Source organism: Tamandua tetradactyla, chromosome X, assembly GCF_023851605.1.
Source record: "Tamandua tetradactyla isolate mTamTet1 chromosome X, mTamTet1.pri, whole genome shotgun sequence".
NCBI classification, from domain to species: Eukaryota; Metazoa; Chordata; class Mammalia; order Pilosa; family Myrmecophagidae; genus Tamandua; species Tamandua tetradactyla.
This window is the reverse complement of record NC_135353.1, coordinates 53,813,195-53,830,192: the sequence shown is the minus strand read 5'-3', so window position 1 is coordinate 53,830,192 and position 16,998 is coordinate 53,813,195. Positions and strand designations below refer to the sequence as shown.

At 33.9% G+C, this 16,998-nt stretch overlaps 1 protein-coding gene and 1 pseudogene across 2 annotated transcripts in view; both read right to left on the bottom strand.

The window, feature by feature from the left end:
• Nucleotides 1-1,134: 1,134 nt before the first annotated feature.
• Nucleotides 1,135-16,998, bottom strand: part of LRCH2 (leucine rich repeats and calponin homology domain containing 2) — a 194,514-nt gene continuing 178,650 nt past the window's right edge. For both annotated transcript variants that reach the window (XM_077146764.1, XM_077146765.1), the window contains one exon: nucleotides 1,135-3,968. In XM_077146764.1, coding sequence (XP_077002879.1) covers nucleotides 3,849-3,968 — 120 coding nt within the window. In that variant the 3' untranslated portion in view covers nucleotides 1,135-3,848. The remainder of the gene's footprint in view (nucleotides 3,969-16,998) is intronic.
• LOC143671525 (U2 small nuclear ribonucleoprotein B'' pseudogene) lies at nucleotides 10,576-11,242 on the bottom strand (annotated as a pseudogene).

Below are 16,998 nucleotides of genomic sequence, written 5' to 3'. Positions count from 1 at the left end.
AGTCAATCAGCAACTTTCCATCCTAAACAACTTGTCAGAATTTTCTTAACTTCTAAATTCTGGTTTTCAAATGCAGTAAAGAACCTCTTTTACTAAAGCAGCTGCAACCATGCATTAAACACACAGAGAAATGCTAAGTTATTAAAACACCACAAGCATAAGGATTTTGTCACATAAAAAGGCAGGAACAGAAAGGTTTAATGTTAAAGAAAAGGTGGCTTTTGATATTTCCAAATTAACCAAATCCAGAAGATACCTGCACATTCCCAAATTAATCTAACTTACAGTAATGTATCAGTTCCTGAGTGCTCCAGACCCTGAGACAGGTTCTTGATTACTCTACAATGATTTGATGAAGAATATAGAAAATATAAATTAACTAAAGCAGAGAACAAGGTTAATAACATTACCAAAAAAACAACTAAAAATTCTGTACAAATTTCAGGTAGTTTTCAAACACCCTATGCCAAATATCTTCCTTAAACACTTCTTTAAATCTGAGACTTTAGGGTGAATTACTATAAAATATAATCTTTAGTAACATTTACCTGAATGGCTTTCTACCTTTAGGATGAATCACAACTATAAAATAAATAAGTTTTTAAAATAAAATATGGAGATTTTTAAAAATCAGAATTACTTAAAAAATAAAGATTAGAATTTTTATCAAATAGCCTAAGGTTAGTCAAATTAAATGGCTTCTACTGAAATTTCCAATAAAAAATAATCACAGTGGGTGCACGGTGGTTCAGTGGTAGAGTGCTCGCCTTCCATGCAGGAGACCGGGGTTGGATTCCCGGACCATGAACCCCTAAAAAATAAAAAATAAAAATAATCACACTTTAACGCATTCTACTCTTTACATAACGGTTTATCTTACATCTATCTTATATAAATAATTTATCTTATGTAACACTGACATCATTTTGTAAAGGTATCCTACGAAATTAATAGTTTTTAAAGGTGTTATCTACTGAAAATAACATGATGTAAAGTGTCTCTTAAAACAATCTGCTTTGAGTATCCTCTTGAAGTGTGACTATTTTTCCATATTAGAGAATACAGACAGAGACAAAAAAATGGATGCTGTGATGTTGAGAGAAGAGGTAGAAAGAGAAAAATGAAACCCCAGACTTTAATTTTTTCATTCAACTTTATCCACAGTTTGCATTGGGAATATACATTTAGAGTTCCATTTATTTTTTAAGCACATCAGCAAATGAATTATGATAGATCTGAGACCAATACAAATATTTCTGAATTCCTCAAAAATTACAGTTAGAAAAGTCATTAAACTAGTATTCTGTAAAGGTAATTATTAAACAGTGATGCACTTTCACTCCTTAGTTGAAATTACAACATACTCATTATCACTTGGTCTTTCTTGTGCCATACAGTAATAAAATTTAAAAGAACTGGCTATCTACAACATTTTTAGGGCCTAATAAAATATTTTAGTTTGATTATTCAGTCCTCAGCAAATCACAAATCCAATTCAAATAATAATAATTATTCTTAATTCAATAACTGACAAAAGTAAAAATATAATAACCATAAAATATTTAAACAACATTTCACACTTAAAAATTACTAAAAGAAATACATTATAGCCTTGGTATAAAGTTGTCCTTGGGGATTATGTGGTGACACTGCCACAGAGGTGGTGGTGCCTTTTGGCACTATGGTAAGTAAGGTAACTGTCATGGTATAGATCTCAGATGGACCCATCGTAGATGGAATTTTGCTTTGCAGAAAAAAATGCTATAGTGTGGTTCCGGTGTATTTTCTCTTTAAAGTAATGATCAATTGACAAGTAAGTGCAATGCAATAGGAAATGGCCTACAATTTCACTAATATTCAATGACAAAACACAGAAAAATACTTGTAAAATGTTTAACATCTAGAGTGGTTAATAAGAGTAATTCTATAGTATTCTAACTATGAAAGCAATATGAATGATTGCTCTAGCTTTCAATAGTCACTTTATTTGTAACATTGTCATTTCTACAATAAAAACTAATTAACTAAGGCTTTTAGTTGCCATTTCTTACCTATAATACCTAAGTTTTCATGAAGGATTATGTCAATGAGGGTTTTTTTTAGATCTAACTGAAAAATAACAAATTAGGTGAAAATATTTAAAGATATAAATAATAATTTAATTTTTGACCCTTATAGTCATAAGAAGTTTTAATTTTTTTAATTCTCCGATTAACTCTTAAGGAATGTAAAGAACAAATCTGCATTCTGAAGCCAAAATTCAATTATATGGTTTCATGCCAACAAATAAAAAAAGGTAGAGTTGTTCCTAAACTAACCCTTACTACACCATTTGGCACACTCGTTTTACCTTTTATATATACCCTTTGAAATACCCAGGCCAACATTTTTAATAAGTTGCATCCATATTAAGAGGTAACAAGTGCAAACAATCACATATGCAAGATATGGTACTTGCTTGGCTAAAAAATAATTATTACATTTCTTCTATAGGTAACCGAGTTATTTATGACAGTAATGTGTTTGAAACATTCCTGTACAACTACCAATTTAAATTTATTGATCCCTAAACTGAAAAAGAACTTTATTTGACATAGTGTACTTATGAAATATTTATAGAAAGGCCTGTGTTTAATTTACATCAAGTTAATTGAGGATCATTTACAGAATCTACAAATGGCCAGAACCAAATAAACACCGATTCCTCAATTGCTGCTCTCTGAATGTAGCTAAAGACAGGACTGATGTGATGTTCCTCAAAGTCAAGATATAAATCCAAAGTTTGACAGTATTAGCAAAATGTCCTGGATAATTAGTACTTCACAAGTTTCCAAAAACCTTGCTGTTTTGTGTAACATTTTCAATACAGAAATAAAATACTCTTCAAATAATACATTTTAAAAGATGATTAAATTTGCAAAATTAAATAGCATAAATAAAGCATATTAACATTTGTTTTTGACAACAAGAACTAACCAATTTAAGGAAAACTGCAATGGACTAAATAAAAACCCACAAATGTCACAACATGAGGCATATTTAAATCCTCACATAATACTGACAACATAACCTACTAAAGTTCCACTGACCCTATTAATACACAAAAAGCAATTGCAAAAATGTTTAAGACTATATAAGAGTCATCAATTACACAGGCACTTCACATGTAAACAATCTACAGTACAACTGAAAAAGTTTGGCACCAACCTATAATACTAAAAGAATTTAATATAAAGCCAGAATGCTGTCTTTCCTACTCATTTTTTACCTAGAAAACTAAGTCAAAAGAGTGAAGAAATTGTGCATCAACTAGAATGAGGCATGTATTAAATAACACAAATAAAGAATTGTTTTAGATCAGTAAAAATGGATGATCTCATTTAGATGTTTACTAGTGTACTATGATATAAAAATTAAACAATGATTATAAAATTGAAAGCACATTTTAAATTTAGTAGCAAACTGCTTTTTGAAAAATAATGAAGATTAACAACTGACTCAGTAAATAGAGATTTTGAATGTATCAAAAACTCTTATTAAATTAATAGTTTCCGATCCCCCAAAAGCATTCAGGCAATTCAAAACTTAATTTTGATGTTTTCCATATAATTATTAAAACTCTAAGGGGTGCACAGGTGGTTCAGTGGTAGAATGCTTGCCTTCCATGCAAGAGACTGCGGTTCAATTCCAGGACCATGCACACACACCCCCAAAAGAAGAAAAGAAAAAACCCTAAGTCTCAACCTAACAGAAGTATTTTTGATTGATAATTCTTATTGATGAACTTAAGATATTTGAAATCATTTCAAATAAAAGAAACTATATAATCATTATTTTGAAATATTATATCAAGCCATAGAAAGCTGAGATGCCTTGGTTGTAGGTAATTCAAGAAGAGCCTGAACTGTGACACCAACTTTCACAAGACCTCGTTCTTCCAAAATATGATGAGGCAAACAGAGTCTTTCCTGAAAGACAAAAAAAAAAGGTGTTTGAATATTAATTTTCTATGCCACAAGTTGTGAAATAAAAAATGAGCAAAAGTGCAGTATGAATTAATGTCAGAACCAAGTTTTCAAAACATGGTTTCTGTAAAACTTCAATTAAAAATTATACAATTCTAAGTTTTCTTAGCTTGTACTAAAACAGGATTATAGAGGATGACCTTAACTGAAACGTTGTCCCTCCAAACCTCTCCAATTTTACACCAGAACCTCATTCTCTACACAGAAAGTGTTCTTAAAAGAATAGCTCTCCACTTCCATATTTTACTCTCCTCAACCACTGATATCCTACGTCTACCCCTAAAGAATCTGGCATCTGCCCAATAAAATAACTCTGGTGAAAAATCACCAATGATCTCTCTCTCTTTCTTTTATCACAAGGTTTATGTTCTTGAAAAATTATTTTCATTACTATTTTTTTAAATAGAGAAGTCATAGGTTAACAGAAAAATGTGTAAAAAATACAGTGTTCCCATATAACCTCCTATCGTTGACATTTTGCATTAGTGTGGTACCTGTATTACAACTGATGAAAGAATATTAAAATAGTACTATAAACTACAGACCACAGTTTACATTAGGTGTGTTCTTCTATGATAGGACACCCAATTATTTACACCTTCTATTTGTGCCATACGTCTGTTATATCTAATGAAAGAACATTCTTATACTAGTACTATTAACCCCAGTCTATCATCCACAATAGGGTTCACTGTGTTATACACTCCGATGTTTTCTCTTCTTACCCTCATTCTAGGAACATAAATGACCCAAAATGTCACTATTCAACCACATTCACATACGTCATTCAGTGCTGATAATTATACTCCCAATAATGTGCTATGATCACAACCATCTTTTACAAACAATTACAATCAACCTAGATAGGAATTCTGTATAAATTGAGCATCAGCTCACCATTTTTTACCCCCAATCTATCCCATATTAATCTACATTCTAACTTTATAAGTATGCTTATTATAATTAGTTCATATCAGTGAGATCATACAATATTTGTCTTTTAGTGTCTGGTTTATTTCACTTAGCATAATAATGTTCTCAAGGTTCATCCATATTTTCGTATGAATGAGGGTATCATTCCTTTTTACACATGAATAGAAAATGATTGTATGGATATATATTTTGTTATCCATTTATTGGTTGATGGACACATCAGGTGCTTCCACCTTTGGGTGACTGTGAATCCTGCCACTTTGGACATCACTGTGAAAATAACAGTTCAAGTCCCTGCTTTCAGTACTTCTGGGTATATATATACCTTGTAGCAGGATTGCTCTGTCATATGGTGATGCAATACATAGCTTCCTGAGGAACTGCCAAAATGTCTTTCACAATGGCTACACCATTTTACATTTCCACCAACAATGAATGAATATTCCCATTTATTCATGTGGTCTCCAAAACTTGTCATTTTCTATTTTTTAATAGTAGCCATTCTAGTGGGTGTGAAATGCCATGACATTGTGGTTTTGATTTGCATTTTCCTAATAGCTAGGGATGCTGACGTTCAGCCATTTATACATTTTTCTACTTTGCAAGCTGCCAGAATGTGATAGACCAGAAACAGAATGGCTTTTAAAACACAGAATTTACTAAGTTGCAAGTTTATAGTTCTAAGGCTGTGAAAATATCCCAATTAAAGCAAGTCTACAAAAATGCCCAAATTAAGGCACCAACAAGAGGTTACCTTCACTCAAGAAAGGCCAATGAAGTTCAGGGTTTCTCTCTCAACTAGAAAGGCATGTGGCAAACATGGCAGCATCTGCTAGCTTTCTCTCCAGGCTTCTTGTTTCATGAAGCTCCCCTGGGGGTATTTTCCTTCATCTCCAAAGATCTCTGGCTGCACGGGGTCTCATGGTTCTCGTGGCTCTGTCTCTCTCCAAAATGCTTCCTCTTTTAAAGGATTCCAATAAACTAATCAAGACACACCTGGAATAGGTGGAGTCACAACTCCATGGGGACAATCATAAAGCTCCAAGCCAGGAATACTGAATGAGGATTAAAGGATATGGCTTTTCTGGGGTCGACCACAGATTCAAACAGGCACATACCTCCTCTTTAGGGAAATTTCTATTGATGTTTTTGCCCATTTTTAATTGAGTCATCTATATTTTTGTTGGGTTGTAGCACTTCTTTATATATTCTGGACATTAAACCATTATTGAATATGTGGTCTCCAAATACATTCTCCCATTGAGTAGGCTGTCTTTTCACTTTTGTGACAAAGTTCCTTAATGCATAAACGTTTTTTTTTGTGTGTGTTGTTGTTGTTTTATTGTGAGGAGCTCCCATTTATCTATTTTTCTTTTGTTGCTTGTGTATTAGAAGTAAAGTCTAAGAAATCATGCCTAACAGAAGATCCTGAAGATGTTTCCTTATATTTTCTTCTAGGGATTTATAGTCTTCACTGTTCTAGTTAAGACTTTAGTCTATTTTGAGTTAATTTTTTGTATAATGTGTGGGATAGGTGGCAGCTTTCATTCTTTTGCATATGGATATCCAGTTCATCCTGCAACATTTGCTGAAGAGACTACTCTTTCCCAACTAAGTGGATTTGCTGAAGAGACTATTCTTTCCCAATTGAGTGGATTGACAAACTTGTCAAAAATCAAATGGCCATAGATGTGAGGGTCTATTTATGAACTCTCAATTCCATTCCAGTGCTCAATATATCTATCCTTGTGCCAGTACCAACCTGATTTGACCATTGTAGCTATATAATATGCTTAAAGTAAGGAAGTGTGAGAACTCACATATTGTTCTTTTTTTAAAAGATATTTTTGGGTATTTGAAGCCCATTTCCCTTCCAACTAAATTTGTTCATTGGGTTTTCATTTTCTGCCAAGGATTGCTGGAATTTTTATTGTGATTGGGTTGAATATGTAAATCATTTTGGTAAATACTGTTATCTTATTGATATTTAGTCTTCCAATTCATGAACATGGAATGTCCTTCCAATTATTTAGGTTTTCTTGGACTGCTTTTAGCAATGTTTTGCAGTTTTCTGTGCACAAGTCCTTTATATGCTTGGTTGAATTTATTCTTAGATACTTGATTTTTCAAGTTGATATTGTAAGCAGAAAATTTTCTTCATTTTGTCCTCAAATTGTCCAATATTTGTGAACAGAAACATTACTCATATTTGCATGTTGATCATGTAACCACCACTTTGCTGAATTCGTTAATAAGTTGTAATAACTTTGTTGTCAATTTTTCAGGACTTTCCATATACAGGTCATTTCATCTGCAAATAGGGAAAGTTTTACTTTACTTCTTTACTTCTCGGTACTTTGATTTCTTTTTCTTGCCTAACTGCTTTAGGTACAATTTCTACACCATGCTGAATAACAGTGATGAGAGTGGGCCTCTCTATCTTGTTCTGGATCTTAGAGGGAACACTTTCAGTTTTTCATCATTAAATAAAATGTTAGCTATGGGTTATTCATATATGCCTTTTATGATGTTAAGGAAGTTTCCTTCTATTCTTATTTTCCTAACTGCTTTATCAAGAAAAAATGCTAACTATGTCACATGTCTTTTCTGCATCAACTAAGATGACTGTATGTTTCTTTCCCACTGTTTTCCTGATATGGAGTATTACACTGAATGATTTCCTTATGTTGAACCACCCTTGCATAGCTGGGATAAATCCCACTTGATCATAGTGTATAATACTTGAAATATGCTGTTGGATTCAATTTGCAAGAATTTCTTGAGGATCTTTCCATACAAACTCAGAAGAATAATTGGTTTGTAATTTTCTTTTCTTGCAATATTTTTATCTGGCTTTGGTATTATGGTGATGTTGGCCTCATAGAAAGAGTTAGATAGTGTTCCTTCTTTAGTATTTTGAAAGAGTTTGAGTACAACTGGTATTAATTTTTCTTGGAATGATTAGTAGACTTCACCTGTGAAGCCAACTGGTCCTGGGCTTTTCCTTGTTGGGAGGTTTTTGATGAGTGATTCAGTCTTTACTTGTTATTGATCTGATGAGGTCTTCTATTTTATCTAGTCAGTGTAGTTTGTTGTTACATTTCTAGGAATTTGTCCAGTTTATCCAGGTTGTCCAAGTTTTTGGCATGCCATTGCTCATAATATCATTTTATGGTCCTTTTATTTATCTGGGGTCAGTATTAATGTTTCCCCTCTCATTTTGCTTCTGTTCGTGTGTCTTAGTCAATCTACCTAATTTTATTGATCTTTAAAAAAAAAACTTTTGGTTTTATTATTCTATTGTTTTTTACTCTCAATTTCATTTATTTAGCACTAATCTTTGTTGTTTCTTTTCTCCTGCTTACTCGGGATTTAGTTTGCTGTTCTTTTTTCTAGTTCCTCCAAGTATATAGTTAGGTCTTTGATTTTAGCTCTTTTATCTTTTTTTATTAGGTGCATTGTCTGGGAATCAAATCCAGGTCTCCCACATGGAAAGTGAGTCTTCTACACTGGACCACCCATGCACCTTCTTTTATCTTTTATAATGTCAGTTTTTAGAGCTATAAATTTCTCTCTCAGCACTGCCTCCACTGCATCCCATAAGTTTTAGTATGTTGTGTTCTCATTTTCACTTGTCTTAAGATATTTATTGATTTCCATTTGGTTCACTGATCGTTTAAGAGAGTGTTATTTAACTTGCATACATTTGTGGACTTTCCAGTTCTCTGCCTGTTAGTGAATTCCAGCTTCATTCCATTATGGTGAAAAACAATGCTTTCTGTGTTTTCAATATTTTTAAATTTATTGAAATGTGTTTTGTGTCCCCAACATGTGGGCTCTCCAAGATAATGATCCATGTGGACTTGAGATGAATATAATATCCTGCCGTTTGGGGATGCAATGTTCTGTATGTGTCTTTTCTTTCTTTCTTTCTTTCTTTTTTTGTGAATGGGCAGGCACTGGAAATTGGACCCAGGTCTCCAGCATGGCAGGCAAGAATTCTGTCACTGAGCCACCATTGTACCACCCTGTATATGTCTTTTAAGGGTGTAGATCATTCATCATATCATTCAAGTTCTCTATTTCCTTATGGATCTTGTGTCTAGATATTCTATCTATTGATGAGAGTGTTGTATTGAAGTCTCCAACTACTGACACAGATGTGTTTATTTCCCTCCTCATTTTTCCAGTATTTGTCCCATGTATTTTGGGGCACTGTGTTAGGGGCATAAATATTTACGACTGTTTTTTCTTCTTGATTGATTGCCCCTTTTATTAATATAAATGTCCTCCACATCTCATAACAGCTTTTTATTTAATGTCTATTGTTTCAAATGTTAATTAGTATAGCTACCTCAGCTCATTTTTTGGTACTATTTGAATGGAATATATTTTTCCAATCTTTCACATTAAACTTTTCATGTCTTTTTGTCTAAAGTGAGGCTCTTGTAAACAATATACAGTTGGATCACGATCTACTTTACATTCTCCCTATCTGCTTGTTTTATCAGGAAATATGCTTTTCTCTCCTTCCATTGTATTCTTATTCTTATATGAATTAAAGTGTAGAGTTACATATTTAGGATTCAGTACAATTGGATTTTTCATTTAATATATTTTTCATTTAATATTTTATTTACCTTTATTAAGAATCTTCATTTTTTCACACTACTCCAAGCCACTCTCTCTTGTGTTTATTTACCTTTCAACATGCAGAACTCCATTTGTAATTCTTGTAGTGTAGGCCTATTTTTGACAAACTCTCTCAGTTCCTGTTTTCTGTGAATATTTTAAATCCCCCCGCCGCCGCCTTTTTTGACATGGGCTGGTTCCCGGAATCGAACCCAGGTCTCTAGCATGGCAGGAGAGAATTCTGCCACTAAGCCACCATTGCACCACCCAAACTTTCCCTCATTTCAAAATTTCCCTCAATTATTTGGAGCAGTTTTGCCACAAATAATTTCTGGCTGGTTTTTCTCTTTCAGTTTCTTAAATACATCATACTACTGCCTTCTCACCTCCATGGCTTCTGATGACAAATTAGCACTTAGTCTCATTAAGGATCACCTGTATGTGACAAATTGCTTTCTTCTTGCTGCTTTCCAAAATCTCTCTTTATCTTTAGCATTTGACATTCTCATTAGGTATGTTGCTTTGTTAGATCTATTAGCATTTATCTTGTTTGGAGTATGTTGTGCTTCTTGGACATGTACATTTATCTCTTTCATAAGCGGTGGGAAATTTTGGGCCATTATTTACTCAAATAATCTTTCTGCCACTTTCCCTTCTCCTTCTTATATACCCATATTGCATAGGCTTGTACACTCTGTGGTGTCATGCAAATTGCTAAGACATTGCTCAATTTTTTCTATTCTTTTCTCTATCTGTTCTTCTGTATTTTTTAAAATACAAATAAAAGTTTATTGAACAAAATTAAGGCCTTTGTATTCCACAACTCCCTAATGCTAAAGAAAGACTGGATAATTTTTAAGTCCTTCACAAAATTTTTGCTTTCACTATGTCCTGTCTACAAGTATTAAAAATGGTCTGACCAAAAATGTATCATAACAAACACTATAAATAACACCAAGTCCTTTAAAGAAGACTGTCCCAAATTTTATTTCCTGCCATATGTGATCTTCATGGTATGGGATGGTGTGATCCTAAATCCTTTTAGCATATCCCTGGCAGCACCAGCCTGCCCTTCATCTTCAAATTCAACAAAAGCAATGTCATGTCTTCCAGGTACCAGAAGGACTTCCTTAAAACCAGGGACCTGAATAAAGAGCTTGGATAACATCATCTCATTAGTTTCTTATGGTAAGTTTTTAAAGGAATAAAATATACTTTGGAGGATATTCAGGAGCCTGATGATTTGGTGTTGTAATTCCTTGGGTGTTAGTTGAATTTGGTGTTCCCCAAACCAGGCTTTTTGTTTGTAGTTATTGCAGTCTGTTCCACAGTTCTGGCTTTTTCTTTTCTTTGTCAGCAAACGTGCCACACATTTTAGATATTTTATCATACTCTGTTTTTGCAAACTAGATTTTCATTGATTTACTATAAAATAGGAATCCTTGTAACTGTCTCAAGGCATCTGTGGATGAACCCAGTTCCTTAAATATAATGAAGGCCTGCCTCCTCATCTTCATAGTCTTTAAAACTACAATATCTACCACATGGCCAAACTGAGAAAACAGGGCCTAAAGGGATCTCTTCAATTCTTCCTTTTTAATTTTGTCATTCATATCATTGATATAAATTGTATGACTGGGTCTGATATCCATGCTTTCATTTAAATTGTCCAAATATCCTGAGTTCTGCATGGTCTGCCCTTAAGATTTTGACTACATTTTTAGATCACTGATTCTTTCTTCTGCCTGTTCAAGTCTGATGTTTGCCTCAAGTGTATTTTTAATCTCTGCTATCAGGACTTTCATCCCCACAATCAGTTACATTTGTTTTCATACTATCAAATTCTTTTTATGCTCACACATTGCCTTCTTTATATCCTTCATTTCTTTATATGTATTTCCCTTCATCTACTTGAATTTTAAGAGAATGTTTGGCAAATTTGATTAGTTGTTCCAACTTCTGAGTCTCCTCTCAAGTTTTAATTTGTTACCCTGTCTGAGTCATATCTTCCTATTTCTTAGTATGGCTTATAATATTTTCCTGTGTCTAGGCATCTGATTATCTTGAGTTAACTCTGAAGGTCCCTTTCTCTCTCTTCTCCAGGTTGTTATTATTGATAGGCTTTGTGTTTTGGCTCTTGAGGCTTGGTCTAAATTATTGTACACCTTTAGTAAAGGTTAACTATTCAGATTTTCTCAGTTCTTCATCTGATTCTTGCTCTGGATATGCTTCAATTTTTAAGCCTGAACTTTTTGTGTAATTTTTCATCTCAAGGAGAGAGCTTCCTTTTTTCTATTCCTTCACCAGAAATCTTGGTCTGTTCTGTTTGTTTTCATGCAGTTGTTTCTCACCAACTCTTGTGATTTGTTTAAATTCTCTCCCTCAATCAGTTCCCCATTTTCCTTATACTTTTCAGTTCTGGGACCCATCCTATCTTCAGCAGTTCTGTTTAACCCCTCCCTTTTTTGTGAGGTTTCTGCCTTCAGTTCCTTTCCTATTTAGGCATCCCATGAGAGCCACATGGGGTCAATCCTGAATGGTGTGTCACTTTTAAAAGTCCATTTTGCTTTAGGTGGACCAGACTGAAACTTTATTGAGAAAGGATCCAAAAATTCTTGCTCTCTCCCCTCACCACCCACCCTTCTGCTCCACCCTTGTTCTCTACAGACTTACAGGCTGCGTCTGGATATGGGTGGAGTTCTAACTTAATGCTGTAAGTTGATCTACAGACTCTGTCTGTGGTGGTAAGTGCCAGGGCCATGTTGCCCCTGTGTAATTCCCAAGCTGTGTGGGACCGAGTAAGGGGAAGGGAAACGGACTAGACCAGAAGTTGGGGCAGAATTTTCCTACCTGATATTTTTCTGTTTCTTCAATTCCGCATATGTGGAGTCCTTCTTCAGTCTCTAGTATCCTCCAGAGTTCTAAACAAGCACTCTAAGCAAGTGGTATCTGTCATTTCATTTTCTTAATCTCTGGGAAGGCTTTTTCAGGGGATGCACTAATGGCCATGTTGATGACATCACTCATCAATGATCTCTTAAATACCAAAATTTCTGCATTTTTACTTGACCGCTCCACATCACTGAACTTTATTTACTGCTCTTGAAATCTTACCATTATTGTCTTCAGTGACAGCACTCTTTCTAATTCTCTGACTAGGATTTAGTCTTCATTTGTCTTTCCCGGATCCTCTTCTAACTTCTTAAATGTTGAGAAGAGTTATATTTTCACCTTCATTTTTACACTATATCATCTCCTTGTAATTCTCATTTATTCATACAATTTTAACTATACTGATAAATTCCAAATCTTTATTTCCTGCCAAGATCTCTATGTTGAGCTATAGATAAAAATCACAATTGGATACAATCAATTGATTGTCCAACAAGCACACCAAAATCAAAAGCAGAAATATTAAAAAAAACAAATATTTGCTAAAGTAATTTGTAATTCTATATTCTATAGCTTAGTCAGAAATTACACCATTCAATCTGTCTTGAAAGAAACCTGGAGGTCACAATAGACCTCTCTTTATTCTTTATTTTTTAGTATCCAGTCACCAAATCCTACCAATAATATTCTATAAAGTATTTTCAAAAACCATTTCTTAGCTTCATTTCTTTGCAACATTTGTTGTCATGCCATTATTTTACTTACTTAACTAATGCCAAAGTGCACTTTAGGAAAGAAGAGAGGTTTTAAATCAATAACCACAACTCCCACTTTAGAAAGCAGAAAAAGAAGGGTAAATTAAATCAATGTTCTGAAAAAAGAAAACAATTGTGGTAGCTTGATCTATGTTCCCCAATTAAGACATGTTCTTAACCTTAATATTCCATGTGGGTGTCAACACACTGTAAATAAAACCTCTTGACGATGTTATCTTTAGTTAAGGTGTGGCAAATTGAAACAAGGTGGCCTTACAAAGAAAAGATATCTGAAGGAAGGGTGATATAAGGCCATTGGGGGAAACAAGAAGTCAGCAGGAACACAGTAGAGAAAGAAGAGGTCATCATGATGCAATGGGAAAGCCAAGGAATTCCAGGGACTTACAACAAGTAAGTAACAGAACACTACCAACCCCTGGAAGAAGCAAGCCTTATAGCCTCCAAGGTGTAAGAAAATAAATTGCGTGGCAACCCAGAAGTTATGGCATCCTGGCAAACTAAGATGGAAATAAGAACATTAGGAAGAAAAACAAAAGGGAAAACAGAAAAAATAGTAGAAAAAAGTCGATTCAAGCAATAGTTAATCCATTCATAAATCTTTTTTCAAAATTCACAAACAACTAGCTGGACTAATCTGTATAAAAAAGAGAAAACATAGGAAGTACCCACATCAAAAGAGAGAAGCAACTTCAAAATAGATTATATAAAAATATATAACGAAAACAGGGGGGTATCATAAACAAATTTATGGAAAAAACTATGTGCAGATTTCTGAGTTGAAACCATGGAGGCGAGAAGGCACAGGGATGATATATTTAAGATACTGTAAGAGAATAACTGCAAGTGAGAATTCTATATCTGGCAAAGTTGTTCTTCAAAAATGAGGGAGAGCTTGAAAATTTTTCAGACAAACAGGCACTGACTGAGATAATGTGTGAACAAGAGACCTGATCTACAAGAAATACTAAAGGGAACACAAACGAGCAGATAGAAAAGACAGGAGAGAGAGGTTTGCAGAAGAGTGTAGAAATGAATACTATCAGGAAGGGTAAAAAGACTGAGGGAAAAAAGTAAGTTATGACATATAAAATCCAAAATCCAAACTGGTAGAATAAAGCACTGCCTTTACAGTAATAGCATTAAATTTTAATGGACTAAACTGTACAATCAAAAGACATAGGCTGGGATGGGCCACAGTGGCTCAGCAAGCAGAGTTCTCACCTGCCATGCAGGAGACCCAGTTTCAATTCCCAGTGCCTGCCCATGCAAAAAGAAAAGAAAAGAAAAGAAAAAGACATAACAACTTTGCCAGATATAGAATTCTCACTTGCAGTTTTTCTCTTACAGTATCTTAAATATATCATCCCTGTGCCTTCTCGCCTCCATGGTTTCAACTCAGAAATCTGCACATAGTTTTTTTAACATCCATAGAATGGACGTTAAAAAGGGACCCATGCATGTACTGTCTCTAAGAGACTCATTTTAGACAAAAGGACAAACATAGGTTGAAAGGGAAAGGCTAGAAAAAGATATTTCATGCAAACAACAACCAGAATAGAATGGAGGTAGCTATGCTAATATCAGACAAATTAGATATAAAATGTAAATAATTAAAAGTGATAAAGAAGGACACTATATATTAATAAAAGGGACAATTCCAAAATAAGATATAACAATCATAAGTATTTATGCACCACGCTAGAATGCACCAAAATACACGAGAGGCACACACTGACAACAAGGAAGGAAGAAGTAGACATCACTAAAAAAGTAGTTGAAGATTTCAATACATGCCTCTCATAAATGGATAGAACATCTAGACAGAGCACCAATAAGGAAAAAAGGATGTTGAATGGTACAATAAATGAACTAGACTTAACAGACACTTAATAGAACACAATGCCCTATGGTGCCAGGATACACATTTTTCTCAAGTGCTCATGGATAATTCTCCAGGATAGACCACGTTAGGTCACAAAGAAAGTCTCGATAAATTTTTAAATGATTGCTATTATACAAAACACTTTCTCAGATCATAATGGATTGAAGACGGAAATCAATAGCAGGTAGAAGGCCAGAAAACTCACAAATATAGGGAAGTTAATCAACAGATTCTTAAACAACCAGTGGGTCAAGGAAGAAATTACAAGAGAAATCAGTAAATATCTTGAGGTAAATGAAAATGAAGACACAACATTTCAAAACTTATAGGGTGCAGCAAGGGCCATGCTGAGAGGGAAATTTGTTGTCTTAAATGCCTATAATAAAAAGAAGAAAGAGGAATTAACTAATCACCTAGAGGAACAAGAGAAAGAAAAACAAACTAACCCCATAGCAATCAGAAAGAAAGAAATACAAATTAGAGCAGAAATAAATGAAATTGAGAACATAAAAATAATTAGAAAGAAGCAGCAAAACCAGAAGTTAGTTCCTTGAGAAAATCAATAAAATTGATGGACCCTTAGCTAGGCTGACAAAAAAAAGAGGATGCAAATAAATCAAATCAGAAATGGGAGAGGGGAAATAACTACTGATAGTACAGAAATAAGGGAATTAATACTATGAGCAACTATATGCTAATAAACTAGGCAATGTAGATGAAATGGATGACTTCCTACAGAGGCATGAACAACCAACACTGACTGAAGAAGAAATAGATGACCTTACCAAACCAATCACAAGAGATTGAAACAGTCTTCAAAAAACTCCCCAAACAGAAAAGTCCAGGACCACATGGCTCCAAATGTGGATTCTTTGTACCAAGCATTCAAGAATTAGTACAAATCCTGCTCAAATTTACCAAAAAAAAAAATGATGGGGAGGGAAAGCTACCTGACTCATTCTATGAAGCCAACATTACCCTAATGCCAAAGCCAGACAAAGATACTACAAGAAAAGAAAATTACAAACCAATCTCTTTGATGAATATAGATGTCAGAATCCTCAACAAAATAACTCACAGATCGAATCCAGAAACATATTTAAAGAATTATACACTATGACCACATGGGATTTATTCCAGGTATGCTAGGCCAGTTCAAAACACGAAAATCAATTAATGTAATATACCACATCAATAAATCAAAGCAGAAAAAAACACATGAACCTTTTGATTCATGCAGAAAAAGCATTTGATAAAATTCAATATCCTTTCAAAATGAAAACAATTCAAAGAATAGGAATAGGAGGCAACTTCTTCAACATGATCAAGATTACATGTGAAAAATGCACAGCTAACATCATCCTAAATGGGGAAAGACTGAAAGCTTTTCTAAGATCAGGAACACAAGGATGCCCACTGTCACCACTGTTATTCAACATTGTGTTGGAAATTCTCACTAGAACAATTAGACAAGGAAAAGAAAAAAGAGACATCCAAATTGGAAAGGAAGAAGTAAACCTTTTACTGTTGTTTACTTAAATATCTTAAAGATCTATACATAGTATCATGTCATGATACTATACATAGAAAATCCCAAAAATTCTACAGCAAAGCTACTTCAGCTAATAGATGAACACAGCAAAGTGGCAGGGTACAGATCAACACACAAAATCAGTAGTGTTTCTATATACTAGTAATGAGCAATCTGAGGAGGAAATCAAGGAAACAATTTCATTTACAACAGCAACCAAAAGAATTAAATATTTAGGAATAAATTTAACCAAGGGCACAAAAGACCCGTAAAAAGAAAACTACAAGAAATTGCTAAAAGAAATCAAAGAAGCCCTAAATAAATGGA